The 18,273-nt window shown below is 50.6% G+C and overlaps 1 protein-coding gene across 20 annotated transcripts in view; it reads left to right on the top strand.

Moving 5' to 3' along the window:
• LOC112451961 (sorbin and SH3 domain-containing protein 1) overlaps window positions 1–18,273 on the top strand; it is a 74,928-nt gene that overhangs the window by 51,659 nt on the left and 4,996 nt on the right. For 14 of the 20 annotated variants that reach the window (XM_025011907.1, XM_025011908.1, XM_025011909.1 and 11 more), the window contains 5 exons: window positions 96–128; window positions 1,094–1,198; window positions 2,720–2,772; window positions 2,860–3,029; window positions 9,698–9,757. In XM_025011907.1, the coding sequence (XP_024867675.1) occupies window positions 96–128; window positions 1,094–1,198; window positions 2,720–2,772; window positions 2,860–3,029; window positions 9,698–9,757 (421 nt within the window). Of the gene's footprint in view, window positions 1–95; window positions 129–1,093; window positions 1,199–2,719; window positions 2,773–2,859; window positions 3,030–9,697; window positions 9,758–12,184; window positions 12,790–13,913; window positions 16,825–18,273 lie in introns of those variants that run through there. The other 6 variants (XM_025011902.1, XM_025011903.1, XM_025011904.1 and 3 more) reach the window with 6 other exon arrangements.

Here is an 18,273-nt window from a genome sequence, read left to right on the forward strand (position 1 = left end):
ATTCGATTATCCCCCTTTTATTTGAATCTAAATGTTTCAGTAACCCCTTCTAGATAGCGCATAGTATAACACTGTGTTTAATTCTGTGATTCTAGTGGTGGGACGAGGTCATGGACATATTTGACGGGGTACGCCATTTTTATATTAATGCATAGTTAAATAAGAATTTTCTCCGTCTCTCTATTCCTTCTATTCTCTCCTCGTTCTATTGGTACTTTCTCTCTCTCCTCCGCGTAGATGGTAAGATTCAATTAAAATTAATATTTTCCATTACTTCGGAATTAACCTAGTAGCTCATCGCCTTGAGGGATCTTGTAGAATTACCATGTTGCCACAATCTTTTCCTTTTCTCGTAGAATTTTGTCGTAAAATTAAAATTATGAATAAGAAGATGCACCGTCGCGGTTTCTAGAATAAATTTCAAATAAATTTCGCTCACACGAGCAATCGCGCGTTGCCAATTTTAATGTGGTTATTGCGTTTCAAGATATATGTTTTTTCGATCTAATTTTTGTGGTGCACCGTTTGTAAAGTTAGCCAGCAAAAAACTGGCCAGCGATTTTTTTTCATGCGATTTAACGTCAAACTTGATAACTAACGGCGGCTTCTCGCCTTCTGATAATCGATATCCTGCACCCCGGGTGTGCATGCAATCTCCCTCCCACATGGGGATTTCCCCGACATTGTTTAAAGTACTAAGTAGATCTTTCGATAATGATAACTATAAATTGAAGGATTTATACGGAGGAACATTACCGGGTTGCAAAGGGTTTACATATCGCGATGGACACGCGCGTCGCGTATACCCATGTATTAACTTATGCACGGTATGTCGTTTTACCGATTGCACACCTAACGCCTTCCGTCTTGAACCCCCCGTCCTGCGAATCGCCGAATCGTCCGGATCCCGATCATCATCGTCCGGTCTGGACGACTGTGACCGATGTCCCCGATCGTGTGTGTGCGTGTGCGTGCTCGTCGATGTTTTGCGTGTCGTCCCCGCTCGTATGCCATCCCACACCGTTATCCATCCCCTTCCGACGACGATGACAACGACGACGACGACTACGACGATGACGACCATGGGTGACAGTGGCTGAACGAAAACGGACATCCTCAGCACGCTAGGATGGAGTCTCTGGGCGGTAGCGTCCGGCAGTCCCGCGTCCTCAGCCTCTCCTATCGGCCGGAGGACAGTGTAAGGATACCGACGATCAGCAGCACGAAAAGTTCTGAGTTCGTCGGCGGCATGAGGCGGGCGCGTCCGGTGGCGTCGGAAGGCACGACCGATCGGTCGATCGATCTATCCTGCAGGCCGCGTACGCATAGGTCCAGAACCCCGGTCCAAGACCAGTCCAAGTCGTCCTTGATCCCATCGATCGAGTCTACCGATCGGTCGAGCGATCGTCCAACCGCCGTCGTCGATGATATCGGGGACGGTCGCATCATCCGACCTCTAGAACGCGCCCCCGCCGCCGCTGACCCCTGCTATTGGCATGCCGCCGGCATGCTGGATGGAAGATCCAAGAGCTTCGTGTTGCCGGATCGTTGTCCGGCACGCCGATCGCATCCGGTCGGGATCGAGCGATCGGCGGCATCGCCGCTTCCGTCTGTCGCCGCGATCGTGCCGTGCTCGACCGGCAGCAACAGCATCCAGCAACAACAGCAGCAGCAACAGCAGCATCATCGTCATCATCATCATGGGCACCATCATTATCATCATGAGCATCAACATCATCATCAACATCGTCATCATCAACAGCCCCACCATCAAGACCAAGAACAGCAGCAGCGACCGCCGCTCTCTTCTTCTTCTACTTCTTCTTCTTTTTCCAGCACCGATCATATCATGCTACCACCATCACCGACAACACCCTCCGTTATCACCACGCAAGCCGTTTCACGGGTTAGAACGGCTGCCACATCGTCGACAAGTAGAGTGCACGATGACGTTGTCCTCTATCTGTCTAGATATCTGTCTGCTGTCTATCTCTATCTCTATGGCTATCGAGTCGTCTCTCCCTCACTTTCTTCTTTGCATCTTTGTCATGATTCTGTATCTCTCTCTTTATCCTTCACATGCCTGTTCTACACATCTCTGTCTGTATCATTATACACAATACTCTTAATGAGAAGAAGTTAGAGCCGCGTTTTTAGCGCTTTTTCTGTACACATCGCGAAACTCTAAAGCCATTGGAAAATATTCCTTTGATACACCACTCGATGCGGCATGAGCGAAATATTTTGTCACAGAAGCGAAATACCAATTAATGAGCGATATCAGTTATTTTTTATTCTTATGAATCAATAATTCGTACGTTAATAACATCACTTTTTACAACATCGTTCGTATCTCACAGGTACATTTTGCATCACAAGCAGCTATTGTTGATCTCCTCGTATCTTGATCTCCTACATATTTGTACCCTCTTCCTGTACCTCTCATTTCCTGTGGATTATGTCTCATTAGCTTAATCCTGCCACGTTCCTCCTTCACCCCGGCTTAGCATTACACGACCGCGGCATGATCTGCTCGATGTTCTGCTCGATGCGATTGTTGATCTCGATTAAAAACCACTCGTTCTTGGATCTCGAATAATCGTATCTCTCGCGCGCCGAGTAGCGTATGCGTAGCATGTTTTGTAGACGATAAGTGGCGATCGAGAATCGTCGACGTAACGAACGGCGACGGTAACGGCGTTTCTTTCTTTTTTTTTAGCCCTTCGATCAGCGTAGCAACGCACGTGCCGCGGCCAAGCCGTACATGACTCAGTAAGTACAATGTCAATCTCTGATCTCTTTAAATCTGCATAATGAATCGAGGTATTTATCCCTCACCGGCGTTTCTCGTTCGCGAAGTGCTCTCAAAGAGTCAGGCTACGAGAGTGACTCGACGCTGGTGTTCCGCCGACGAGAAGACATCAGTCCGCTCAGCCTTCTGGAGCAGAGACTGGCATACAAAACGGTGCAGAGCGGTGGCGACGTACCCCTTCATGGGCTTCGCAAACTAGCCCCGGAACGTCCGAAGGGTGAGTCGCCCCGATCCTCGTGCTATTTTAATTTTTCTTTTGTTCCTTACTTTTTCCATACGTCTTGATATGCTACAAACCAGCACGCTGATCAACATCGGCCGTGTAACCCGAGTTTACTTTTCGCATGCGGGTATGTGTCTTAAGGTTGCTTGCAATGTGTGCGTTTTTATTAATTATTATTGTGTTTTGTCAATTACGCATGCGTTTCGAAACTTCGAGTGATGAGAAAAAGATTAGTTAAAAGAGTTATACAATACATTTGTTTTACATTATTATTGTTAGAGAAATTGTTTGATTTCTAATTATTTCGGATTATTTATAACAGTTACAAAAAGTATCCTCGATGTTTCGCAAAATTGGACGTATCGACAAGAGTCGAAACGATTTTTCCTCTAAAAAAAAAATTTAACTCTCACAGCGCTGATCTGTGCTGAAAAGCGCCGCGGCATGACGTGTGAGTAGTGCTCTGTTTGAAGCACACTGCTTTGATACGTAATTTTCTTTGTATGTGTAATCTCCCGTGGGCGGTTGCATCAACGTCAGTTAGCGCTAATCGCGATTAATTAGGCTGGAGGAGAGGCTTTCGTGAGACAACGGATCTGTCCGAGTTCATGCGACAGCGCATTGTGGTACTTCACCGATAAACTTACCGGGCGACTTGACTCGCCAATATCGATTAATTAATTAATCAACGACGCAACGGCCTCTCCGTCAGCCTAAAACTTTCCTTCCCCGATATCGCGTCGTGGCCAAGGCTGCGATTTAGACGGGGACAGGTAATCGATAATCGGAATTAGTCAACCGGGTAAAGTTGATGCAACCTGACCTCGGGCGTTCTCACCTAAGTTTAAATATGGCACAACTCTTCTCTCGATAGTCTGTCGATATTGGTGCGCGAGTCGGTCCTTCCGAAAAGCTCTTTTTTGCAATTCTTTTGCGTAAGCGCACCGCCAGCCGCAGTAACGACACAATGAGGAGCCGCAAATCCTCGCATCGGCACGCAGTCGCGCCGGCGAAGCACGGCGCGTCCACCAGCTTAGCCTTGAACGGGACAACCTTTAGACGACTGATCTTTGGGTGGCAGGGTGTAAAAGCGAAGGGCCTTCGACGGCATACGAGAACCCGGAAAACCAAACCGGCGAAACTTTGTCCACAGACGACTCGGAGATCGAATATTTCCCGATCTCGCCGACTTTGACGAGGATCCGCGTGCATCGAAGAAGCGCCTCGTGCACGTCGACCATCACCTCATCCACGAAGACGACGGCATTCTCAACGCGGCACGAGTGGTCGATACTGTCCTCGATCGACTCGAGATCGCCGCCGCCGCCGCTGCCGGTCATGAGAGCTCCCCCTCACAGCCTCTCGTCATCCGGTAGAGTTCTTCCGCAAGCTATGTCGGCGCCAAGACCGCCCTCCCCGCCCCGAAGAAAATCCTCACGTCATAGCAGAACCTTGAAATTGTATTCGGAGAGTACGCGATTGATCGATAACTCGTACACCGCGTATTCGAAACCCAGGCACGAACAGTGCTTCGCGCATGCCGACAGCGTGTCGAGCATCAGATCGCTAAGAGAGAGATTCTGCAGCAACCTCGAGCGACATCGGCGAAGTCGCGAGCAGTTTCACAGTGCGATCGTGCGCACGTCCTCCAGCAGCCCGATTGCCTCGAAGACCGCCAAGGTATCTACTTTATTTTCCAATACTTTCGGCAAGAGAAGATCGGATCCCTGCTTGTCGCAGACCCAATTTGAAGCAAAAAAATTTAATCTACCGTCGAGCAGTGTGAGTAGTCACGTTTGTTCCTCGACATCGCCGCCATCGAGGAGTAGTCGCGAATCTTCAGTGAAGTTCGATAAACGCGCGGCGGTAAAGGTGCCATCGAGACACGTAACTTCCGTTGCCACCAAAGTGAGACAGAAATCTCCGGAAAGAACTACGAGACCGGAATCTCTCTCAACTGCAAAGAGGGACAAGTTTCGTCTTACGAAGAAAGAGCAAGAACAATCCTGCAGGAGGCTCAGCAGATCACACGAACTCTCCTCACCGATAGAGGTCAGAAAAGCTTTACAGAAGCATAAAGAGAGAGAAACGAGGGACGTGCAAAGCAGAGCACTTTCGTCAGGCACTTTAGTGAAGAGCTCGACGATTCCATATAGTTTGTCGACGAGTAAACAGAAACGTCCGATAGATAAGTCTCTCAAAGCTGTTGTCTCGCCCAAGGGACAGGAACTATTACGAAAGACACCTGAGCAGCCTACGGCGACGAGAAGGACGTCAAGCGCCCAGCTAAAATCTCCCGCAAAAAGCGCGTCACAAATCACTAAGCCAGAATTAAAGAGAACGAAAATCGTCGCGAAGCCATCAGAAAAACTAGTCGTCAGCAAAGAATCCTTACGTTCGGTGTCTTCGTCCTGTTCCGAAGTAGCTAGTGAAGCGAGCAAGAGGAAGCGACCTCGTGAGAAGCCGCAGACGATCGTCAAGACTCCGACGAAGAAGCCAGAGACGATACGCGTGACTGTGAACGGCGACAGGAAGAAGATTGAAACGAAAAGAAAGGCGCGGAGAGATAAGAGCGTCGACGAAGCGGACGTTAGCAAGACCTTGAACGGGTGGAGGGAGATGGCCGAGAAGGACGAGATCAAGTTGCTGAGGAGAGTAGAGAAGATAGTGCCAAGCGTCGAGCAAGATTCCAGAACCTCTATCTTGACCGTGGAGGAGATCAGGAGGCACCAGGAGGCGACGCGCACAGATACTTTCTTTCAGAATCTCTTCCTGCGGAACCATATGTCGTTCGTACAACCTCACGAAGAGAAAAAATCTCTCGTCGGCGAGCGTGCAAAAATGTTTCAAGACACAACGAGGGAGAGCTTCAGATCGGAGCCGTCCTTGAAGTCTCTGGGCGTGTACCTGGCGCACAAGCGACCTGTCTCGAACTCGAAGTTCAAGAACTGGGAACGTGACAGCGTCCTCTCGTCCAGAAGTTCGAGCCCGTACGGGGTCTGCTGGCCTGGTCGGTCGGTCCTTCAGAAAATCGGCAAGTTCGACAGCTTGCTGGACATCGACGAGTTCGGTTCGTCTACCACGTTGCGCGTTGGTAGCCCAGAATCTATGTCACGGGAACACGTGAAGGTACGAAGTCTAAGCGAACCGCCATTGAAGACTCTGCCCGAGTCGAGAGAATCTTCGCCGAGGTCTTCTTCGCCGTCTCCGGCGAGATCGCAGACACCTCGACGGACTCACGTCTCCAAGCAGGAAGACTCAAACGCCCCACTGACGATTATGAAAAAAGTGAGAGCTAGAAGCGCCGGTGAGGCAGAGGACGCCAAGAGGCTCGGTTCAAATCTGTCATTGACGAAGAGCACCGGTTCATTATCGTCCATGGATCGCGAGGATTATCAGCAATATATACTCGAATTGCTGCATCACAGGCGTAAGTCGAAACGATACAAGGATCTGCGCGACTTCTACGCGAACCTCAGCAGGATGGACCAGCTGGAGCGCACGTTCTCCTCCGGGGATCTACGGCCGCGGCTGAAGAACGAAGAGATCATCGATTACGATCGCTGGAAACAGATCAGATCGAAAGAGAAAGCGGAACAGGAGTTAAAGGCACTCTACGGGAAACTGAAGAGCGTCCAACGTGACAAGGATTTTCTTTTCAGCGCGAAAGACGTCGATAAATTCAAGTGGCACGGCGATTGTGGACTGCGCTGCAAGGAACGCTCCGTGGAGGACATCTTGCAGTATTTTCGGAGACTCCAGAGCGAGGAGAGCGAGTTGGAATCCTTCAAGAAAAGAGCTGTCTCACAGAAGGATACTTATAAACCTCTCTGGCGCGGCAGTTCGGTCGTCAACGTGGCGACCACGATGCAGAAGAAAGCCAACGCCACTTTTCGGGATGCTGGAAAATTCGCGGATTACCATCCATCTCTGCAGAGAAGTCTCGGTGGTAGCAAGAAGTTCTGGAGCAGCTTGTCCATCGAGCAAGTGACCAACCTGAAGAAGCAGCTAAACGAAATATACGGTAGCGATAATCCTCAAAGACGAAATGGCGACGTCGTTGATGCACCTCGCGAGATCAGCGAGTATCAGCAATCTGTTAAGGAAGATCGCGTGGTCAAAGACGAAACTTTAACGAGCTACGAAATCATCGTGCCGCCTGCGGGCGATTCCAAGGATCATCCCCAAGATGATTCGAAGAGTCTCCACGTACGATGCCATTCGATGATAGCGTCAGAGTCGGCGATATTGAAGGAACAAGGCGATGCTGAGGGCATCTTGAAGAAAAGCGACTCCATTGGTCGTTTAAAGGGCCTCGAGAGGTCCGAATCGGAGAGATCGGTCTCTCCATCGATGTCGGAGCTGGAGAAGAAGAGGCTGTCATTGACTCTCGGCAAAGAAGTGCTGGACAGGATGACGCGAAGAAGACTGTCCGCGCCTCTAGCGCCTCGCGAAACTCGCGGGAGCATCGCCGCTGCCTTGGCGGCCACGAAGATACCGGGAAAACCATCCGCGAAGAATATTGCGAGGCCGACTTGTGCGCCCGACACGCCCAGCGTGGCTAGCACTTCTCCCAGGACCTGTTATTCCCTCGAAGCGTCGTACATTGAGGACACAACCAAACCTAAAGACAAAAGCGACTTTCTGCTGGTGTTGACGTCCAATAACGAGAGCTCCAGCGACAAGCAACGCGTGGTGACTGTACTCGAAGAGTGGTCGAAGAAGCCGCCCTTGTTGGCCATGACGGTGCCGGGCGAGAAAGCAAAATTGAGCAGCAAGTTCGCCTCGGGCAGCGATGGAGACAGCATGACGGAGAGCTCAGAGACCTCGGTAAGAACGGTTATCCAGCGGGGCAACGGACCCGAGACGGAGGACGTGTCGCGGAAGATCGAGTTCTTCGAGAACGTGGAGAAGAGAGGAGACCAACAGAAGGAGATCGCGCCGACGGCGACAGCGACGACGACGGCGACGACTACGACGTGGACGTTTCGCGGCAGAAAGAAGCTGCCGTCGTCGCAAAGCTTCGCTGATCTGAAGGAGCTCTTCGGCGAGACCGAGTCGGCCAAGTACGGTTCACTGGCCGGCGCCGCCGCCGCCGGCAGGCTTGATCGATCGCGATCAACGTCGCCGCGGGAGCGGAAGATCGACGGCAGCTCGCCGACGCAGCCGGAAGCGACGGGCATGCGACAGCAACGACGACCGTTCCGCTCCTGTTCACGGGAGCGTGAACACGACGCGAGGCCGCGCAGCGTTAGTCCGTGTCGCGCGACCACGCGATCGAACTCGTCCTGCAGTGTGGACAGCGGCGGCGGTATCGGTTGGCCGCGCAGTTCGTCGCCGGATCCCGAGAAGTACTGGCGCGCCTACCTTAACTTGGTGCGGAACGGCACGGTGCGGAGGTTGCGCGCGAGATTCGAGAGCGCCGAGGACCTGCCGCGGCGCGTCAGGATCGTGGCCACGCCGAAGCGCTTTCGCAGCGATCCGGAATTGGCGCGGAGCTTGCTGAAGAGAACGACCGAGGGAGAAGACCGCGGCAGCGCCTTGAAGCCGCACGAACATGTCGACGTGGCGTGGCTGCGCAGGAGATTCGAGACGACAAAGAGAGGACGGCCGCGGATAGGACGAAGGGGCGACTCGCCGCCGATCCCGCGGGTGCCGCTGCGCCGGGAGAACCTCTCGATGCCGCACATCGACGTCATCAGCAAGACTGTCGGACTGAAGGAGCCCCAAGTCACCGGTACCGTCACCAACCACGTGACCAGGCAAGCGGAGACCAAGGAGCTCGAGGCGAAGAGGCCGGTCTGCCGGATGCGGAAGAGGTTTGAATCCCCGGACACCGCTGGTGGCCGAACTTCCATAATGGGTGAGATGTTCACGTCGGCGCCGGACGTGCGCGAGCTTCGCGACATCGCGCCCTACCTGGCCGGAAAGTGGGTGGCGCACCAGTACCCCAATCGTCGCGACAACATGCGCTCGCTGTCGTCGCCGGCAGACCTCCGGAGCCACCGGGGCACCTCGAAGACTCGTTCCTCCTCGTCGGCCGACAAGAGAAAACCGGAACGACCGCGCGCCACCTCCTCGTCTCCGACGCGTCCGCGCACGACCCCCGCGTCGATCCTCAAACCGTCGCAGCAGACTGTCTTCGCCGGGCAGCCCTTCGACCCTGACAAACACAGACCGAGGTTCAGGTACCAACCGCCGCCTCCGCCGCCTTCGCCCACCGCCGCACGAAGGCACAGAACCTGGTGGCCGACCCTGCCTGTCTACATGGCGCGACCTACCGTCACCTTCGAAGGTCTGAAATTTCATCAGCCGTTTGGAGCACCTAGGCTGGATTGAGTCTTCCTAGATACCAGAAGCGGGAAGGAGAACCTGAGAAAATTTCTCTGTGTCTTTAGAAATAAATCCAAGTTTTTTTTTTTCTGTTGATTAAGAAAGTAGAGTTTAAGTTCGTTAAATTCGCGCAGTCGGATTGAAGAGTCATTATCGCTTCTCGTGGCACCAATATCGTTTAGATGTTAGAGAAGAACGTGCGTCAAGTTGATCGACAGGTTCGCTCGGCAACGTGTGTGCGATCCCTCGTTGAATCCCGCGATATGATTTTCGTTATAGCTGTGTAGAACGGCTAATTATTATTTTAATTTTTTTCCGCTCGTCCATAGAATACTCGAATGCACCCCCGCCGCCGCCAAAATCCCAGCACTACAGGGACGATCGCCAAGGTAATGCCGATTACTAAGCTCATCATTATTATGTATATATTATTTTTTCTTGTGTGTTAATGTGTGCGTCTGTTCATGTGTGCGTTCACGCGCGTGTCACGGTTCGCCCTGCCGGGTGTCTCGTAACATCTGGCACTCTGGTTTCCAACTAAACGTATTATTAACCAAACGGACGGTTTTTTATCTGGAGATAATTTTGTTTGAAAGTCATGCTGCTAACAATATAAATAATTATAACGAATCGCTTCTATGTTCCTCTTAGATTCAACTCTCACACTTCTAATCCTAAACTTAGCGAAGGCGGAAGATAAAAGAGGAAATACCTAAATCTCCTCGAAATGCATATATCTCGTGATTTAAGGCCCTCCAGGATCGATCTAGTGCCATTAAAGTTCGCGCACGTAGCCGATGCGGGCACTTGCTAAACGCGCGGTCGTGATGATGCATCGTGGTGCATGTGACTCGGGATGCATGAGCGACGCGTGCTCGGGAAAGAGAGAGATTGTGCAACGAACGTTTGCACGGGCGATCGAGCATAAGCGCAATAACCGCGCGGTCGGTCGGGAAACACGCCGGTGCTCATCCGGCTGGTATCATTACGCGGCTTCGTTGTATCCGCATGTTCGCATAATACTGGGGGGTCCAGTTCGAGCAAATGAGCGCAGGCAGCCCGCATCAATGAGCGCAAACGGCATGGCATCACGCTCGTTAAAGCAAGCTGTTCATTCACGTTCGTTCGCGCTTGTTCGCTCGGTCTGGAGTCACGGTCCGACTCGAGTCATAAGTCACCGACGCGAGACGCGCCGAAAATAATATACACTTTCGCATATGGAGAAATCACCGCGGCGAGTCGCTCGCCGTGGCAGCCCCGATTAGAAATTTGATATTAACTCGCATCGTGCTCGCTTGTGCTTTCCTGTGGATGCGCGAGATCGAAAAGCAGCACGTGAAACGTCAATGTTGAATGCGTCACTGCATGACGTTAGAGATATCTGTATATTTTATCATTTTTCAGAAAGATTGAACGTAAAATTAAACCGCTTAGTTAATTAAAATATTTTCGCAGTTTTTTTATGTGTAAAATATCCAGAATGTTTTTAATCACGATAGCTGTTATGATGGCTGGAAAGTGAAACGACGAATTAATTAATTGCGTGTGTTATATAGATAAGAAGATAACAGTCTGACGGAAGTACATATTTAAAAATATATTGCGTTTTATATTGCATAAAAAGGGGGAAATGGGTAATCGGGAAATACGATGGATCCAGGATAAAAGTGATGGCAATGTTCGACGTGGACAAAAGAGACACCTGCATTTGTGGTCCATTACGTGATCGACCGATTATATATGTTCGGCCTGCCGATCAATTCGTGTAATCGACGTGTTATCGCCAGCCCGGAAATCACTCTCGACGGTATAATTGCGCGTATCGAGATATCAGAGAGACAGATCCTAAATCATTTCATCAGTTTTACGATGTCAAGGGCACATTCGCGGCTCCGCTAAACAGTGGTCGCGCATACTAATTGTCTAACGGAAAGATAACAGTGAACGGACTGACGTTCAATTTACACGCGAATGCCACGAAGCACAATGCATGTGTGACGCGCAAAGATACGTAATTCATTTAAATGTGTTATTTCGAGTAAAAGTAGAATTTTTTAAAATAATAAACGGCTTAATTTTCTCATTTGTGATGTTACATCGATCAGAAAAGTTATCTAAAAGTCGTTCGTTTGACCGTTACGAAACACGACTTGCGATCTCGAGACAGGAAAAGCGCAAAAGTCTCGGCAAATTTAATATTAATGACTTTGATCGTATCGCCTAACGTTAGATCATGCCGCATACGCGCTATTACGTGCCGCTAAAATTGGCACAATTTTACAAGTGGCGGTCACGATTATTTTCGACGATGATCACAGCGGCGATCCCGAAGCAGTCGCGATGTCCACATACTTTGTTTAATGTCGCGCCATAAATTCGGACCGCCGCGCATAATTGTCATTGTCGTTACGTAACGCAATTAGCATAGTTAATCGCAAGCTCGCGTGATCGGCTCGCGTCTTCGGCATTGCGACGAAATCCTCGATAGATCGTCGAGTCGTTGTTATTCCAAATATTTGCTGCAGACGTGGACGCTCGTCTCGATCGTCCCCTCTTATCTAATCTCTCCAATGATTAATGTACGTGTGCGTTCCCCTGCTCTTCGGCAGTTTCATCGGCGACGATACCAGGTGATGGAGTCCGTAATACGCCGTTCTCCGAACCCACGGAGAAGTGATACGAGCGTGAAGATTAATACCATCGGCGTCGTGAATAATTACCGCGCGCTCTGGAAAGTGATTAGCGCGCAAAACAACACTGTTATTACAGTCCGCGATGCGCTCATATCGCACGCGAGGAAACAACGCCGCTTTTGTCAGCGGCCTTGAACGCCTTTTAGTACGACGACTCGTATTTATTTTTGCGGATAACGACTCGAAGAAATGACGTTTACTTATCGAGTTCTCCTACAAACGTTACGCGACTGCGTTTGGCAGGAATAATTCAAGATTTTATTTCCGCACGGAGAAACGTCGTCTCTGCGTGAGAATTAATCGTTGGGCTCTGGCGTCCGAAAATATTTCGAGGAGCCTTGGTTTCGGTCCGAATCGTTGGAAACTTACGCGAGCGCACTCCGCTCGAAGACGTTCCCCGCGGTTCCTGCTTGGTGAACCGTTCTTCAAGGAGTAGGGAGCCGCGATAACCGGTGCCAACGTCGCGGCGCCTTCCTCAGACGCGTTTCGCGTGCGTCGCGCGACGCAGGTATACCGATAACAGGTGTCGACGAGGCACGTCGTTACGCGAGTGCAAGACGATTCGACCGATCTTAACGAGAGTTCCTTCCTCAAGGCACACTGCTCGATAAGTCAATCTCGCGGAGTTATCGGTGCGCGATTGATCATCGACAGTTTAATCGGCAGTTCGTGCGGGCCCGTTTAACGGAAGTTTTCGCGCCGAGGTGAATTCCGTGTGAATTGATTAAGTACGTATTATGTGTATTTCGTGCAAGGTCATTTAATATTACCGGGTTTCGTTCGTTTTATCGCGGCGAAAACAAGAGCGGACTTTGAACGACACGTTTATCAGGCCTGTTGGAAACTCGAAATTCGCACGCGGCCGCGAGTTTCGGTGACCGGATGAAATGCGAGAATACTCGGTTCAAAATTAAAGTCGTATTTAATTACCCGCAGAGAGTCGAGTCCGATAAGAGCGATCTCGAAACTTTTAAAGGATAGTTAAGCGGAACTGCCGCGGCGAGGTAGAAATAAGTCGCGACACTTTGTCAGTGAAATCGTTCTCATTGAAAGAAAGGACCGACACGGCACCTTCTTCCTCGTGAATGCGTTGATCCACATTGCGCCGGAGACTCATTTGAATAGAATAGCCATGAGAGTGCAAGTAGCACCTTTCTCAGGGAAAGATTTTACTCCCGCTCGTCGGTACAACAAACAGATGCGCTTCATTAAGACACTTAAGACTTTACGAGGGGGGGGAAAGGAGGAGGGGTCGATTTTAATAAGGAGACGCTTCTCTCCATAGCCTGTGAATGTTCTCGCTCGATCTTCTAACACGGTTTTCCTTAAACGGCGTATTCTTCGGGACATTTTTTCGTGTAGCGCCACGACAGCGCGCGAAAGTTTCACAGAAACCCACGTTCATTCTCGTTAATTACACATTACTAGGTCTGTGGTTTAATGAGTCAACGTCATTACGTCGCTCGGAATAACGCCACGTTTCACGGGACATGATGAGTAACATTAGGACTTTCATTGAAAGTTTGTTCTTGCTTATCTTGAATGGGAGAGAAACGATAGCGACGGTTATATCAGAATTATCGCAAACGAAATTACATCTATGTATCGACGTGATTGCAACGTCGATATCTAAATTACACATATTAGATATAATATTAGAATACTTCCGTTATAGATCGTAGAGCTAGACTCTTTCATAAAATTTTTTCGCACCAATAATGTAACTTCTCTTTAAGTTTTGTGATTTTTGAAGATCAATGACTTATATAATATATCTTGTATAATAAGAAAACATTTTGATATAAACTTACACTCAATTTTGTACGAAATGTATATTAAAATGTATATTAAAATTAAATTAAAATTAAAATAGTAAAATTCATATAATTAATACAATCACAGGATAAAAGCAACATTAATCGTACTTTCATTCTATTGTACGATATTGAAAATATCTCGGATACGAATACGAGCATTGGCACACCGGGGAAACGTGACGCGATCGTTTCAACCTTGATAGGTAGCCGACGTTGCAGCTCGCGTTGCACATCCGTTCGCGGACGAGTCACCGTTACGACGACGCGGCTCTTAATGCCGAAACTGACGTAGAAGCGCGGTCGGACATGACATCGGCCACGTTGAATAGAGGATCGCGAGTCGCGAGTCATCGCCCCGGTGACAACAACAAATCGAGTTTCTTCACTCGCGGTTGCGCGTCGTCGCCAAGAGCCGGTTGCCCAACGCGGGGGAGTCGCGCTTTCCATTCCCGTTAGTAACCGCGCGATTAATTTCACGAGGATCACGATCGTCGATCAGAGATTTTGAGCAATATCCGGCGCGGCGAGGGATCGTCCTCGATCTTTATCTGACGGGGATTAATATGCAGCTCGATCTGACCACGATTTCCGCTCGGTAACGAGGCGTAAAGTTGATTTGAGGAAGACAACGGGATCGGGGGATGAGATACAGAGTCTGATGAACGTGTCGCGCGGATACCGAGGGCTTTAATTATCTCCTGAGAATACCCGCGACGAATCGGACTTGACATTCGCGCGTCGTCATCGTTCTCACGATGAGGAACACGGTGAACGAAGCGGGAACTCGGACGATCTTGCCGCGCGTCGCGGACTTGGAGCGCAGTGCAGAATGGACCAGCCTGGCGAACGACATCGACGATCTGGTGAAACTCCGTCATCCGGACAGGCTGGCGGTGGTCCGACGCGACAAACGAGACGCGCGGATCGAGAGGCACGCCTATCAGCGGATATCCATGCCGGAAATGCAACGGGCGTGCACGGTGCATTTTGAGGATGATCGCGACACGCCCTCGCGAAGGGATTATCCCGAACCGGTCAACTCCCGGTGGAGCTGGAAGCCGCGAACGGATTTCGAGAGGGAGTACTTTTACAAAGATTACAAGGACTATTACTGCGGTGATCCGGGAAAATGTCTCGAGCCCGTCTCGCACGAGTCAGCCCCGAGGGATCGGGGCTGCCTGCAGGAGACGCGACGTTCCACCGGAAGTCCCGCCGCGCGATATCCCGAGGGACTCGAGAAGGAGCACTTCAGCGACAGCAGGGAACGGCTGCACGAAATCTTCGAGCACAACCGGTATCTCCGGCGACAGTTCTTCGCCGATATGCCGGGGAACGCGCGGCAGAATTGCGACGGAGGTCTCGCCGGGAACGTCGGGAGAAACAGCCAAGAGGCGCCGAAGCGCTGCACCGGGTTCGGCAGCACCGAGACGCTCACCAGCCAGAGCAATCAATCATCCGTGAGCAGTATAAACGAGCGGAAGTCGCGGGCACAGACGACACGCACTCCGGAGGAGGAGGAGGAAGAGATGGACACGTTAACCGAGTTTGCCAGGAGGAACTTGTCTCGAGTCATCAATCGCAGGAACGGCGGTCGCGCTCGAAGAGACGGCAGGGTGCTCGTCAACATCTTACCCGGAAGCGAGATAAGACGAGCCGACGTGAGGAACGTACCGGCCGTTAAGCTCGATGAGGCGAGTAATGAACGGAGCGAGGGTTCGTCGATCGTCGAGGAGGCTGGATTTCGGGACGCGACGAGCGAGAGAGGGATGCGCGACAAATCGTGTCAATGCCGCATCGAGGAGAACGCGATTAGTCCCGATGCGTGGCGCCGAGAGAGGAATCTTCCGGAGTACATCTTCGGCGACGCTTCGAAGATCGATTTCGAGACTCGAAAAAAAGGCTGGGATTCGCCGGATGAAAGCGGACACCGCGACAACACGGACGACGCGAAAAATCGACCGACGCGGAAGGATAAGTTCGAAGGGGATCAATTCTCTCAAAACAAGGTTCGTTCTCAGATGATTCGTAGTTATCACGGACGATCAGACTCTATTTCGGCGAACATTAGCGAGACGAGCGTGTCGAGGAGCAACGACGGGACTTGCTGGGACCTTTGCAGGTCTTTGCCGAATCTGACGGTCCTGAAGCGGAACCTCGACGCTCCGCTTTACGTTGCCCGAGCGGTCAATGTTCCCGAGGGACTCGAATCGCTCGGATCGTCGGATCGTCACGAGCTCGAGCCTCGTGTCGTAAGATCGAGTCGCGTCGAGCAACGCCGGGAACAACAATCGGGACGGTGCGAGGAGATTGTAGATCGGACACGCTCGATCAACCGCGGACAATCGACATCCAAATCGACGACGGACGTACCGGTCTCGCCCAATCGTTTGAACTCACGGCGAGAGGTCAAGGCGGTGAGGATTCCTCCTCCCTTGGACCTGAGCACGGTAAACGAGCGATGCGAATGCATGGAGGCGAACGAGAGGAAGTATCTGAACGATTATAGCGTCGACGTGGCGATTTTGCACAGTCACGAGGATCACGTGAAAGATCTGCTGACCGTCGCCGAGAACGGACGAGCTGTTAACGTCGTCCGAGATAATATGTCGAGGATCACGGATGAAAATCCGGGAAACGACGAGCCGCGCGGAAAAGACCCCGGCAGAAGACGACGGAAATCGTCCGGACTTCAGTACAAATCCTTCGGCGATCTCTCGTTGTCCGACGAGCTGCTGTCGCCCCAGCTTGTCAACAATTGCAAGAGCTCCACGGGCGATCTACGGGGAGCAGATCCTGCTTCGATCGGGACGCTTCCGATTGACCCTGATGCCCGCCGCCGTGACCGAGCCACCAGCAGCCCTTTGTTCGATCAAATGAATCCGATTGGCGGTCTTCACACCGGCGGAAGCGCGCTTCCGTCTACGGTCTACGGACCGATTCCGTACAGTCAGTAAACATGCGCATAATTTTCCTGAAATAATGCTCTTCCTGCCGCGCGTAAATAGCCGCGCGCCCCGTTAGGATCGCCACGGCATATCCAGCTGGCGCTGGCTGGTGTCGCTGGCGCGATGATTGAGGAGAAGAAAAATAGAAATAGGTAGAATCAAGGTACCAATTAGGTAGAGTAGCGGGACCCTTTCGAAATGTTGTTTTAAGTCAGAAAACTTTTAACATGATTAAATTACAGCAGAATCAACTCGATAAAGAAGTCACGCAGATATGTTAAATCAATTCGTGCTATATGAAAAATCGTTTAATAAAATTAAAAAAATGTTAATGTTTGCATTTTATCTTAAAAAATAATTAACTTCGACACAAATAACAAATTGTCATAATGGCGAAAAGCTCGCCATAATCCGCGAAAGACTTTAAAAATGCGTCGAGAGTAGAACGGTAAAATAGAATTAAATTACACGGAGGAGAGAATCAGATAAAGAATAATAAGGTACCGTAAAAAAAAATAATAATAATTGTGGCACAGGATACGCGCGAGAAAGAGAGAGAAAGAGAAAGAATCGATCGCGTGAGAATCTCGTTCGATGAAAGCGGTGAAAGGTGTTGCGGCGTTCTGAGAGAGAGAAAGACTGAAATTCAGTCTCTCGTTTCGGCATTTGTGATGAGTTTAACGTTACACGCTAACAAATTGGGTTACACGAGTAATGACGGCACGAAACAAAGTGGTCGGGAGGATCCAGCGAGGTTTCACTAGAGAAGAACGAAAGTTTCCGAGAGATCCAATCTGAGATTTTTTTTTTAAATTTTTATTCCGTCGTGTCTGATTTATCTTCTTACCTTCGCACGGTGACTCGTGACATTTTTCTCTCGTGACACATCGCGATATGATTTTCCGGTTATCCGGGATGAAAAATAAATGCCTCGCGCGCGACTAAAACCCCGAAAGGCTACGTTGCGTGTCAACGGGTTCGCTCTCTCGCGATGCATCTCGCGTCGACCTGTGTCACCGCGGCTGCGCTTTATCGCGCGAATTGACCGGTTGCAAGCTGCATAGCTGCATTCCGCCTTATCAGTCGCACGGTCTCGCTGCAGCCCGACGCACGCGAGCACGCATTGTGCCGGGCGCGTACGCGCGTGCTCTGCTGTTGCCGCTGCATCGCGATAAACTATCGTCATTATCCCGCGCAGCGCACGAAAGCAGGTGCGTGCACCGCGCTTTTGTGCTCGCGTCTAAAATACGGAGCTTCCTAGTTTATTAAACGTGCTCTTGAGGGATCAGCTTGGAGAAAGAAAGAGAAACAGAGAGAAAAAAATTCGTAACGCGAATCGATATACGGTCGTTGGTTGTTACGTGTTTTTGCATAGATAAACAATAATCGGCTGTAAGTGCGCAAAGCCACTGACATAGAAGAACATCCAACGAGAGGCCTCTACATGTTC

Source organism: Temnothorax curvispinosus, unplaced genomic scaffold (assembly GCF_003070985.1).
Source record: "Temnothorax curvispinosus isolate PA1 unplaced genomic scaffold, ASM307098v1 QBEX01002829.1, whole genome shotgun sequence".
In the NCBI taxonomy this organism is placed as follows: domain Eukaryota; kingdom Metazoa; phylum Arthropoda; class Insecta; order Hymenoptera; family Formicidae; genus Temnothorax; species Temnothorax curvispinosus.